At 44.4% G+C, this 13,881-nt stretch overlaps 2 protein-coding genes across 2 annotated transcripts in view; both read left to right on the top strand.

The window, feature by feature from the left end:
- LOC145850388 (regulating synaptic membrane exocytosis protein 2-like) overlaps nucleotides 1-13,881 on the top strand; it is a 74,650-nt gene that overhangs the window by 54,349 nt on the left and 6,420 nt on the right. The window contains exon 3 of the mRNA XM_082974935.1: nucleotides 9,232-9,524. Coding sequence (XP_082831061.1) covers nucleotides 9,232-9,524 — 293 coding nt within the window. The remainder of the gene's footprint in view (nucleotides 1-9,231; nucleotides 9,525-13,881) is intronic.
- The window catches only part of LOC106605391 (regulating synaptic membrane exocytosis protein 2), a 152,306-nt gene continuing 147,815 nt past the window's right edge, over nucleotides 9,391-13,881 (top strand). Inside the window, exon 1 of the mRNA XM_082975405.1 lies at nucleotides 9,391-9,524. The gene's annotated coding sequence lies outside the window, so the exon portion shown is untranslated. The remainder of the gene's footprint in view (nucleotides 9,525-13,881) is intronic.

The raw sequence follows: 13,881 nt of genomic DNA on the forward strand, positions 1-13,881 counted from the left end.
TATAGCTCAGTTGGGGAGGTTTTGGTCAGCCCATCCACCTGCAGTAGCGTGTCACGTCTGAAAGCTTGTGTGTCAGTCAAAGAGGTGCTTGTGGTGGTGGTGAAATCTGTTCTTTTTCCATCAGTATTCTCTTTCCTTCCCACAACCAGTGGCAGCCGTGATGAGAGATCTCTTGTTCTGTGAAATGGCATCAATATTTACACGCCTCAGTGTCTGGGGCCTCTAACAGAGCTGTTGGACACTGGAATACGATAGGACAGACTTGCTGCTGAGAGTTTCACAGAGAGGCAGGAGAAGAAGCAGGAGTGAAGATTTGAGATGGATTTGAGCTACATTAGACTGAGCCCTGGGATGATTTATTTTCTTATTTAGTCTAGTATAGCCTATCAGACTCATGGTTATGGCAATAAAATATGATATTTTGTTATATATCTTTGCTTGATATTAGCCTACAGTAAAGAGGTGAATGACATCCAGTCTGATAAGACAGTACTGAGGGCCTTTATGTGCAACCTATCCAGGTCAGTCTAGGCTCGGCTCAGCTGCTACACAGTAGACAAAACTTACACCAGGAAGGATTTTGGAGATATAGATAGAGCCTTTGAAAGACATACTGTGCACTATGTACATTTTTTGAACCCTCAGAATCCTTCTCCCTCCTCAGTCATTATAGTAGGACTGTTCAACATTTCAATTCCTCTGATGTTGCTAAACAAATGCCTCAGGAATCAACAGTCTCCTGAGACCAAGTCATTCGTGATTAAAGCGACTTTTGAGGACATCACATGTGCTGTGGTGCTCTTGGGTCTCAGCTCTCATTCACTCTGCTGCAAACGAACAGAACTCACACTTATTGGATCTTTCTGGCCTCATCAATGTAAAAATAGCCTAATATTCCATTTAATTTAGAAGAGCCCGTTGTTGTGGCGCATCAGAAATAGCTTGGTGAGTCCCTGAGCGTCACGGGCGTGGAACGGCACACATTGGATTCTTTGAGCACAGTTGGGCCGCCCAGCACCACGGGGGGACGCGCTGCATTTATAATGAGCTCGAATAAGCCTCGGTAGCGGGAGACTCACACCCGCATCTATTAGTAATGAAGACTTAAAACTAGTAGGCCTAATACAGCGGCGGTAAAAACATGATTGCACGTTTTCTTGCTCACTCTTGCACATCTTTCCTCCCACGAAGCTGCTTCTATATGCTTCTTTTTTTGTGTGCCGCGTTTCAAAATTGGAATCCTTTACTGCATTTATGAAGGGGCTGTATCGTTTTCTATTTGACATCGTGGCAGACACGTATTTTGTTATTTTCTGTAAATAATCTGTTTAGAAAATAATTATGGTTGGAACATAAGACTGTCTGACTGGGTGGTATTATTTGCAGCCTGGACAAATCACATACATGATTAGCATCGCGTAACCTTCACGCGGGCTACATTGAGCAGAGCTAGCTGCCTGCCTGTTGTCCGACCAGGTACTGTCCGCGGTGCTGAACGGTGTTGAAGGTCGGCGCCTCAGTCTGTCTCCTCCTGATTCTACTGCACGCTGCCCCGTAACATTTACACCAAATTAGGATTACATACGTTTTTTTTCCTGCACGGACACGATGCTTCCCGTCGTTACCATGGGTAAGCTAAATGTAAAATGGATTGTCTTGGCTGCAAGTCATTCAATACACTGGGCTCACAATCAGCCGTTTGGATACTGCATTTACAATGAACATGTCGGCTATAGACTGGTGTGCACTGTTTGCATAAGTAGTCAGAGTATTTTAATGTAGATGATAATGCGACCAATGATGAATGAATTCTAGGCTATTATGAATGCCAACATGTTATAAACACCTTGTTATAGTCTGGTAGTCTGAACACGTTTATATGGATTTTTTAGTCTATGTAGTGCTCATGTTCAGTGAAAGTTCTCATTACATCATGTTCTCTGAAATTGTGAATATATATGGTATTTTCTAAAATGTATGTGAAACAGTGAACAGCGCTTTGATAAGCCGACTTTGCATGCCAAATGCTTAAGTAAGACCAAAAATAGACTTTGGCTTTGTAAATAATGTCACAGGGCTTAGGGGGGTCTGTGAAAGACATCTGCCATCTCTCTGTGTGAATCCAGTCTCTCCATTTCTCAAGCCGCTCTCATCTTTCTCTCTCAAGTCTTTCTGAACTTCGGTAAAAAATAAAGGGGCATACATTTATGCATCAAGTCTATTATTATTACCGCGCTCCCGACACACTAAATTTAGAACCTCATTAAAATGTAATGCACCACGTGCCAGACAGTGTTTGAGCATGTGAGAGTCGGCTCTTCTTTCACCTCTATTTAGGCTACACGGTTTCATGAAATATACTTTAATAAATGTTTCCCTCTGTCTTTTTGAGATCTTTACACACACCGATTTAGAAGAATGTGGTATATTTAATCTTAGATAGGCTATATATCGTTTATCACACGTTTTTAATAACACACATAAAACGTGTGGTGCATGAGGAAAAAGGAGTGCCGAATGATTGAATATGTTTCCGACACAGTCGATTCAAGTGCAACCTCAGTTTCAAAGCCAAGATCTTCCCAGACATGTTCCCTTTAACAATGAGTTTTTAATGAGCTCAGTTAAGTTCAGGCCAGGTGAACTGGGAGGGAAACGGGCAATATGATACCGATGACAGTCTATTCACCATCACATTAATATTTGACCATGACGCACATCTCTTTATAGTATGTGATATTTTTGTTCTCTGAATGCTATGAACAAGATACAGTAACATCTGATGGTTGGGAATGCATTTAGTCTGAAGGATATGAAACCAAGTATGTGTTTTTGTCTCCGAAAGAACAGTGACTATTTTTACTCAAGTAATTCTCTTAATAGTTAAAATGGTCACCATGGTATTTTCATTGTCCTATAGCTTCGAAGTTTGATAATATCATGCTCCCCTCAACTGTTTTGGTAGGATGCTGTTGTAGTGTAGTGCTGCTTCTTGGCCACAAGAGAGCGCTCATTGACTGAGTATTGGCTACTGGAACATATGCATCAGAAAGAGGTGATTGTCTCCTCCCTCCCCTGTTCATTTTACTTTGATGTAGTGTAGCGTCACAGGCTTGACAGCTAAACACAGCTCAGCACAAACTGGGATAGCTGAAGGCTGCTCTCCATCTTAAAGGAGTTTCAGTCAATGCTGTAAATCGTCTCTTAGAAAGTGATGAACATACACTAGATTGGTCATCGAAAGCACCACCACAGCACCACCCTTGAAAAAGGCTATAGCAGTGTTTTTCTGTAGAGATTTGCAACACACGAGGTTGTCTGAACGCTAGGCATGCACATCTTAGATAGAAGTCATTGATTCAAGTCCAGATGGATTAGATGGAGTAAATAGATGGAATAAAATATGGAGTATAATATCTTTGTATGGGACCAAATGCGAAAGATGATAAGGATGTATGAACCCACCTTGAGTTTAAATGAAAAAACATTAGATAACAAATGACATATCTGTCTAAACAGCTTGATGGGACCCATCGTAACCTGATACAAAACATCAGTAGCATACAGTACCTATGCTCCAGCACACATCAGTAACCGAAAGGTCGCTGGTCTGAATGGCCAAACTGGTAAGATGGAAAAATCTGCAGTTCTGCTCTTGAGTAAAACTGAAGAGAACAACTGCTCCCTGGGCGTCAGTTAAGGCCGCCCCTCCACACCTCTCTGTTTCAGAGGACACATTTCGGTTGAAGGCATGCAGTTGTGCAACTGACTAGGTATCTCGCTGAGTAAAGATTTTTACACTATTTTAGCTGAACAGCGTACCACTTCAAATCAATTTTTTTTTATTGGTCACATACACATGGTTAGCAGATGTTAATGCGAGTGTAGCGAAATGCTTGTGCTTCTAGTTCCAACAGTGCAGTAATATCTATCAAGTAATCTAAGAATTCCCAACAACTACATAATACCCACAAATCTAGCAAGTAATCTAACAATTCCCCAACAACTACCTAATACACACAAATCTAAAGGGGTGAATGAGAATATGTACATATAAGTATATGGATGAGCGATGGCCGAGCGGCATAGGCAAGGTGCAGTAGATGGTATAAAGTACAGTATATACATGTGATATGAGTAATGTAAGATATGTAAACATTATTAAAGTGGCATTATTTAAAGTGGCATTGTTTAAAGTGACTAGTGATCCATTTATTAAAGTGTCCAGTGATTGGGTCTCAATGTAGGCAGCAGCCTCTCTGAGTTAGTGATGGCTGTTTAGCAGTATGATGGCCTTGAGATAGAAGCTGTTTTTCAGTCTCTCGGTCCCAGCTTTGATGCACCTGTACTGACCTCACCTTCTGGATGATAGCGGGGTGAACAGGCAGTGGCTCGGGTGGTTGTGTCGTCCTTGATGATCTTTTTGGCCTTCCTGTGACATCAAGTGCTGTAGGTGTCCTGGAGGGCAGGTAGTTTGCCCCCAGTGATGCAACCGTTGTGCAGTCCTCACTACCCTCTGGAGAGCCTTGTGGTTGAGGTCGGTGCAGTTGCCGTACCAGGCGGTGATACAGCCCGACAGGATGCTCTCGATTGTGCATCTGTAAAAGTTTATCAGGGTTTTGGGTGACAAGCCAAATTTCTTCAGCCTCCTGAGGATGAAGAGGCTCTGTTGCGCCTTCTTCAACACACTGTCTGTGTGGGTAGACCATTTCAGTTTGTCTGTGATGTGTACACCCAGGGACTTAAAACGTTCCACCTTCTCCACTGCTGTCCCTTCGATGTGGATGGGGGGCTGCTCCCTCTGCTGTTTCCTGAAGTCCACGATCATCTCCTTTGTTTTGTTGACGTTGAGTGAGACGTTGTTTTCCTGACACCACACTCCGAGTGCCCTCACCTCCTCCCTGTAGGCTGTCTCGTCGTTGTTGGTGATCAAGCCCACTACTGTTGTGTCGTCTGCACACTTGATGATTAAGTTGGAGGCGTGCATGGCCACGCAGTCGTGGGTGAACAGGGAATACAGCAGAGGGCTGAGCACACACCCTTCTTACATAGGTATTCTTCTGTCCAGATGGGATAGGGGAGTGTGCAGAGTGATGGCGATTGCGTTATCTGTGGACCTGTTGGGGTGGTATGCAAACTGAAGTGGGTCTAGGGTGGCCGGTAAGGTGGAGGTGATATGATCCTTGACTAGTCTCTCAAAGCACTTCATGATGACAGAAGTGAGTGCTACAGGGTGGTAGTCATTTTGTTCAGTTATCTTTGCCTTCTTGGGTAGAGGAACAATGGTAGCCATCTTGAAGCATGTGGGGACAACAGACTGGGATAGGGAGCGATTAAATATGCCTGTAAACACACCAGCCAGCTGGTCTGCGCATGCTCTGAGGACGTGGCCAGGGATGCCGTCTGGGCCAGCAGCCTTGCGAGGGTTAACATGTTAAACTTACCTTAAAACCCCATACCATTTCATTACTTTCCCGGGACAAACCGGGAACTAGACAAAACCTTCAGGGGACCATGACACAACATCCAAAGAACGTCCTAAAAACATCCTTGGGGACGTTCCCTGGACAAACCGCGAACTAGCCAAAACCTCCAGGGGACCATGACACAACGTCCCAAGAACATTCAGGGGACATTCAGGAGACCATGACACAATGTCCCAAGAACATTGTAAAAAGGTCCCCCAGAGAACATTCCCTTGGGACCATCATTCAATATCCTAAGGACTAGTAAAATAAAAGTCCTGAGAACGCCCTAAAAAGGTCCTGACATGATCGTCAGTGATGTCCTGTGAACGTACAGGGAACTAGACATCGGTCCCCCAGAGAACGTTGCCTTGGGACTATCATGCAACGGTCTTAGAACGTTCTCAGAACATCAGTGGGATAACGTCGCGCCAAAACCCTTAAGGGACCTAATGGGAACGTCGCCGAATGTCCTCAGGACGTCCCTTGTTTGCTGGGACATTTAGTGGGCTACATATGCCATTTCTATTCCTCCCCTATGTTTGGAGCACTAGGTTTTTTAATGTTCTATATTTGGGTGCAGGTTCAATGACTATGAAATGTGCAAACACAGGGAGAAATGGCCCAGCCTGGGGGGGGCTGGCCCAGCCTGGGGGGGGCTGTCCCTTCCTCTCCCCTTCCTCCCCCACACCCGTCCCCCTGACTGCACTCAGCCGTGAAGAGTTAGGCAGTGGGGAAGGAGGGAGGAGGGACTGCAGTCTGGCTGCAGTGAACACACCTCTGGCAATCAGTACAGCTGCTTGACCTGTGTGTGTGTGTGTGTGTGTGTGTGTGTGTGTGTGTGTGTGTGTGTGTGTGTGTGTGTGTGTGTGTGTGTGTGTGTGTGTGTGTGTGTGTGTGTGTGTGTGTGTGTGCTGTGTGCGTGTGTGTGTGTATTTTGTATGTGTATGTGTGTTTGGTTTAGTGACTATTACAGATGCTAACAGTAGTCTGTCAGAGTGGGCCAAACTGACGCTCTCTGCTGCATCACTGGACGGACTGTTAGAGTGCACATGCTGTGTGAGTGTGTGTGTGCTGACACCACTTCTATATGACTGAGGAGTATGGCTTCGACCTAAAACCTTATCATTGAATCATCTCTACTGTGATCAACCACTGCTTATATTTTTCACCATTTTCACTTTTTAGTGCATTAGTCATCCAGGTTATGTTTAGGTGCAGACCAGATGCTACACCATATAGTCCTGTATAGGAACGCTGTGTGAGGCGGAGCTAGGCTTAGCATGCCCTGCTCAGTATTCATTTGGCCTATGTGTGTATGTCTTCCTGGTCTGTTTTGGAATACTAATGTACTATTAGGTATGTGCTGATGAGATAAAAGAGCCCTCTGCATGTACATTCTGAAGCTCAGAATGTGGTTCATTATTATTGGCAGATTGGAGAACTGACTCTATGTAAATTGCACTTGTGGGCAGTAAATGAGTAGGTCACGTCGTGCCATGCTGGCTGATGTACAAGGCTCTCTCTATCTGGGAAAGAACTGGGCTATGTTAAAACACTTCTTAGGGATGAGGATGTGCAAGTAGAAATGCTGGTGTGCAAAAGAGCAGAAAAAAAAGAAAAAACAAATATGGGGATGAGGTAGGTAGTTGGTTGGATGGGCTATTTAAGGATAGTTGCATTTCAAAGATGGTGGTAGAAAAAAGAAGAAGAAATTATTGTTTTTTTCCATTGTATTTTCTTCTACTAGATCTATTGTGTTATATTCTCCGACATTCAATTCACATTTCCACAAACTTCAAAGTGTTTCCTTTCAAATGGTATCAAGAATATGCATATCCTTGCTTCAGGGACTATGCTACAGGCAGTTAGATTTGGGTATGTCGTTGTAGGCGAAAATTGAAAAAAGGGGGCTATCCCTAAGAAGTTTTAAGCACAGAGGGATATTGGAGTAATGCGCAGGAAGTGGGACCTGGTGTGGAGGTAGCGTTGTAGCGTGTGCGTGCGCATGCTTGTGACTGGTATGGAGGTTGTGTTTGTGTGTGTGCATGCGTGCGTGCTTGAGAAGTATGGAAGTAGAGTGTAGCCCCCGCCTCGGTGGTTCAGACATCTGATTGTCTGGGGTGGTAAGGAGACAACCTCTCATTGGTCATGCCATGGCCTTCCGAATATGATAAAAAAAAAAAAAGTTACCATTATTTAACTAGGCATATGACCCCCAGCCAGTTAGCCAACCAGTTAGCCAACCAGTTAGCCAGCCAGTTAGCCAACCAGTTAGCCAGCCAGCCACTAAGTCAGTGGAGGGTTGTGTAGTGTGCTGTGTAAGCCCAACCCAGCCAATAGTAATCACAGTAATGCACTCCAGTACTGAGTCAGCTCAATGCTCTGACTACAGGACCAGGGCCAGAGTCAGGCTATAGCTGGAGGACACTGCTGCTGGGTTGAGTGCAGCTGCCTGCCTGTCTACTGTACGTCACTGCTGTCAGTCAGTCTGTCAGTCACTGGCCATCAGCCTACAGGCTGAGTTCCTCATGGACCTTGATGCCCTGCACCATACTCCCTCAGAGAGAGAGAGAGGCGCCAGGCAGCTCAGGTGGCTGCCCATTTCCTCCTTTCCACTAGGCATAGCTCCTCCTCCAGACTAGGGAGGGTGGTTGTTAGGGGAGAGTGAGGCTGGATGAGCTGCGTCTGAGGCGGAGTGATCAGGTTGCATCCCAAATGGCACCCTATGCTAAATATGGTGCACTACTTTTTGATCAGGGCCCATTGTGCACTATGTAGGGAATAGGGTGCCATTTGCAAAGCAGGCCAGGGCTTTGAGGGCGGCTGTGCTGCGTCTGAGGTGGAGTGATCAGGGCTTTTGTCGGCTCCTGGATTTATGAGGCTAATGTAGAGGGAGGGGGCTGCAGATCACAGTTAGTGCTACTTCCTCTGTAGAGCTGCTGAACACAGTCTCTCTCCATCCCTCTGCTATGCACACACAGCTGTATTAAACAGTAGGGCTGCAGCTAGCTTCCTATTTAGATTCAGTTACTTACAGTATTGTGCACCACAAAGTTAGTACCATAGAAATAAAATCAACCATTAATGACTCTGTAACCACACACTACCAACCCATTGACTTGAATGGGGATACAAATTCTAGTGATTTTATTTTGAAGGCTGGTACCCCATATAAGCAAGTGGTGTAAGTATGTACACTCTTAGAAAAACATGTGCTATCTAGAGCCTTAAAGAGTTATTTGGCTGTCCCTATAGGAGAACCGTTTGAGAACCGTTTTCCACAGAGGGTTCTACATGGAAGCAAAAATGGTTCTACATGGAAGCAAAAATGGTTCTCCTATGGGAATGGCAAAAGAACACTTTTGGAATCTTTTTTTCTGAGAATGGAGGGGGATGTAGATCATATGAACTTCAGATTCCTCATCATACTCACAGACTGTCCAGTGAACTCAACATTATGTCCTCAATTAGATATGGTCCTACAAACAATCCTAATATTCTCTTCCTCCTAAACACTTGCCCTAAGGCTACTGTATGTGTATGCAATAGTATCAAATCATTCATATCCTCATCTGTATATTTACAGTGTTTCCTACAACATCTTGCAGGTCAAAGTATCCTTTTTTTAATGATACTTGGCACGTCTCCTCTAGGGGTTGATCCATTCCATGACTCTTTTCATTGTAGTTCATTGCTGTAAGCCCACCACCACCACCATCCCCACCACTGCAGATATCTAACCCCCTCTCTCCTCTGTGTACAGGTTATGTGGGTATGCAACTTGTGCCGAAAACAACAAGAAATCCTAACCAAGTCGGGGGCGTGGTTCTACAGCAGCGCCGCAGGGCCACGGGGCGGGTCTGAGGGCCTCAGGGGTCGACGTCACGAGGAGGCCCCCCAGGAGAAGAAGGCCAAACTGCAGCAGGATCTCCTCTACCAGGGGCCCCCAGGGGACGTATCAGCAGACAGAAGCAGACCTCCCGGGCTCCCCAGACAAGGCTCCCTCAACAACGGCTCAGGGCTGAGGCACTCAGGTCCAGGACAGGACATAGACAGGTGAGTCCAGTGTGTGTGTGTAAGGTTGTGTGTGTTAAACACATTTGAACAATTCCCTCTGGGATTTGAGCTGGATTAAACATTTTGATCTTTATTGTGGAGGAAAACTGTCTGTTAAAAGTGAAACCTGTTAGAGGAGAGTGGGGTAAGTTGAGCCAAAGGGTTAGTTGAGCCACCCCTTGTTTCTAGGAAACCATACACAAAATGAATAATGTGACCAAATATTTAGTATGTCATCATTTCATGGAGTTTGTGAAGGAAGAAACCACATGGAAAATTGATAAGGAAGTTAGGTAAAAAAAAACGGATTTTCACAAAGTCAAATGAATTTATTGTGTTATAGGTTTCATGATGCTTGCATCTAAACCAAATAAGATAGTTTTAAGATGGTTTTATACGTCAGTTAGGGTCTCTATAAGCTTCAATATGAGGTCCTAAACCTAGCATGAAAGTGCATCCTTCTAACTGTGCGGGCTAATATTGTCAAAATGTTTGCCTTTTTGGGGTAAGTTAAACCAAGGGCCACCATACACCATACAAATTCTGATTCTATTTAGTCCGTTTTAAGAATAATATACATAGTATTTTTGCAATGTGTCATGCCTATAGCATGAACTCAGGAGTGCATTTTTATTGTTACAGAGCAGACATCATCATGTCCTGTGTACACAAATGTAAAACAAGCAGGGGTCTAGCCCCCCCTTGAAGTTCTTGAAAGAGCAGCCAAGGAAGTGAGATAAAGGAAGAGGTTCATTTGAGCAGCAGCAAGGGATGAACAAATAGACTGAATGACACTGAAGAGGTACATGGACAAAAAAAACATGAAAATGTACCTGTGCGAAACAGAGGCAATGATAGACTAGCAGAAGCACACAAGGTCTTATCTGATGACATGGAATCTGAGCTTGCTAAACATAGTAAACATCTTGAGGACCAGTTTCATGGGCTTAGTATCCTCAAATGCAGAGAACTTGTCTATGAATTGGCACATCGAAACAACATCCCTGTCCTAGACCAACTGGTCAAGAAATGGAAGGGTAAGTGATATTGAACAATTTAGGCATACTGTTGAAGTCATAAATGTCGTGTCTTTGGCATCATTAAAACTGAAGACTTATTTATCAAATAACTCTCTGTAATTATTATTACGCGATTAAACTGATTAATCATGTAACTGTAATTAACTAGGAAGTCGGGGCACCAAAGAAAATATTCAGATTACAAAGTTATAATTTTCCTAATATAACTTTCAGATATTTTAATATCTGATCAATTAGTCTTTGAATTAATGAATTATTATTTACCTCACGTTAGTCTCATTCCAAATGTCGTAAATTGTTGGTTATCTGCATGAACCCAGTCTTCACTATGAGTCATCCATACATCAATTGTCATAAAATCATTTATTTACTAACTAGGTAATTCACAGAAATGCATAACAAACAGTACATATGGTTACAAGAAATGATAGAGGAATGTGCCCTAGTGGGCTAAACCGGCATGGCGGCTTGTTAGACAAAAGGGGAGTGGGGGGTCAGCTGAGGAGACACTCCAGAGTTGAATATTATAACAATTGAAATGCTAAACCTTTGCACATGAATGCTAACTCATTCGGGAACAATTGCAATCAATATACATATTTACGCTCAGTGCGTCGTCGAGATCTCTGTTGAAAAATGTGTTTCTGTTGGAAAGTCTGTCCGCCCTCTCTCTCTCTCTCTCTCTCTCTCTCTCTCTCTCTCTCTCTCTCTCTCTCTCTCTCTCTCTCTCTCTCTCTCTCTCTCTTGGTTAGAATGGATAGTTCAGAGTGACATTCATTCATGTCGTTATAGAATAGATGTTTCGGCGGTTGTCGGTCTTCGCGTTCAATGATACCGAATTCCTAACTGCAGACTAGTAATTAATATCAAAGACTTGTTCTTATTCTGTCGGTATCGATAGTCTAAGAGTTTAACCACGTGGTATGCTTAAAAGTTCAGCAAGACAACTGCATGGTCTGCAACCTTTAGCCATCTCGTAATTGAGGTAAGCTTGGTCTCCTCTCAAACCTTGGCCCTCTCGTTATCGAGGTAAGCTGGTCTCCTCTCAAACCTTGGCCCTCTCGTTATCCAGGTAAGCTGGTCTCCTCTCAAACCTTGGCCCTCTCGTTATCGAGGTAAGCTGGTCTCCTCTCAAACCTTGGCCCTCTCGTTATCGAGGTAAGCTGGTCTCCTCTCAAACCTTGGCCCTCTCGTTATCGAGGTAAGCTTGGTCTCCTCTCAAACCTTGGCCCTCTCGTTATCGAGGTAAGCTGGTCTGGTGATAGAAAACCTAGGTGGGGGTTTTATTCGGGACATAGAAAAAGGCTGTCTCATGACGCCAGGTCCTGTCTGTGCCCCTGGGGGCGTGCCAATGACTTAGTGAAACTTTAAACAGAAATACAATTCTCTCACGTTAACATCATTACATAGCATCCCATCGTCTCACAAATAGCTTCATCCTTATTCATTCATTTTATACAACCATTAGATGTAAGTCTCATACCTGAGACTCTTCTATAAACATGGTTATGGTAATGTGGCGGTATTGTCTCTCATGAGTTTCACAAAATTGTACCAAACGGACCAGTTCGTAGCTGAATTCTTCACCGGTCTTTTATACCTTCTCCAGAACATAAATGTCGTTCATTTCTCCAGTTCTGTGAGGTGGAAGAAATTCCTTTGTTCTCTCTATAAAACTCACTCTCTCTCAAAACTGTGGCCATGAGGAGAGGATCTCCTCCAGGAATTTACGACCTCTCTTACAGAGCATGGTGAAAGGGGTATAGAGAGGGAGAGGGGGATGGTGCTCGCTGTACCCAAAGAGGGCAACGTCATGACATAAGTTTACATACACTTAGGTTGGAGTCATTAAAACTCATTTTTCAACCACTCCACAAATTTCTTGTTAACAATCTATAGTTTTGGGAAGTCGATTAGGACATCTACTTTATGCATGACACAAGTAATTTTTCCAACAATTGTTTACAGACAGATTATTTCACTTACAATTCCCTGTATCACAATTCCAGTGGGTCAGAAGTTTACACTAAGTTGACTGTGCCTTTAAACAGCTTGGAAAATTCCAGAAAATTATGTCATGGCTTTAGAAGCGTCTGATAGGCTAATTGACATCATTTGAGTCAATTGGAGGTGTACCTGTGGATGTATTTCAAGGCCTACCTTTGCTTGACATCATGGGAAAATCAAAAGAAATTAGCCAAAACCTCAGAAAAAAATTGCAGACCTCTACACGTCTGGTTCATCCTTGGGAGCAATTTCCAAATGCCTGAAGGTACCACGTTCGTCTGTACAAACAATAGTACGCAAGCATAAATACCATGGGACCACGCAGCCATCATACCGCTCAGGAAGGAGACGCGTTCTGTCTCCTAGAGATGAACGTACTTTGGTGCGAAAAGTGCAAATCAATCCCAGAAAAACAGCAAAGGATCTTGTGAAGATGCTGGAGGAAACAGGTACAAAAGTATCTATATCCACAGTAAAACGAGTCCTATATCGAGATAACCTGAAAGGTCACTCAGCAAGGAAGAAGCCACTGCTCCAAAACCGCCATAAAAAAGCCAGACTACGGTTTGCAAGTGCACATGGGGACAAAGATCGTACTTTTTGGAGAAATGTCCTCTGGTCTGATGAAACAAAAATAGAACTGTTTGGCCACAATGACCATTGTTATGTTTGGAGGAAAAAGGGGGAGGCTTGATGCTCTACAACATTCGCAGAGTACGACCCTGCCTCACACAGGAAGCGGCGCAGGTCCTAATCCAGGCACTTGTCATCTCCCGTCTGGATTACTGCAACTCGCTGTTGGCGGGGCTCCCTGCCTGTGCCATTAAACCCCTACAACTCATCCAGAACGCCGCAGCCGGTCTGGTGTTCAACCTTCCCAAGTTCTTTCACATCACCCCGCTCCTCCGCACACTCCACTGACTTCCAGTTGAAGCTCGCATCTGCTACAAGACCATGGTGCTTGCCTACGGAGCTGTGATGGGAACGGCACCTCCGTACCTTCAGGCTCTGATCAGTCCCTACACCCAAAGAAGGGCACTGCGTTCATCCACCTCTGGCCTGCTCGCCTCCCTACCTCTGCGGAAGCACAGTTCCCGCTCAGCCCAGTCAAAACTGTTCGCTGCTCTGGCACCCCAATCGTGGAACAAGCTCCCTCACGACGCCAGGACAGCGGAGTTAATCACCACCTTCCGGAGACACCTGAAACCCCACCTCTTTAAGGAATACCTGGGATAGGATTAAGTAATCCTTCTAACCCTCCCCCCTTACACTCCCCCCCCCCCAAAAAAGAAATAGATGTACTATGTTAA

This window comes from Salmo salar, chromosome 05 (genome assembly GCF_965601325.2).
Source record: "Salmo salar chromosome 05, fSalSal1, whole genome shotgun sequence".
Classification (NCBI taxonomy): Eukaryota; Metazoa; Chordata; class Actinopteri; order Salmoniformes; family Salmonidae; genus Salmo; species Salmo salar.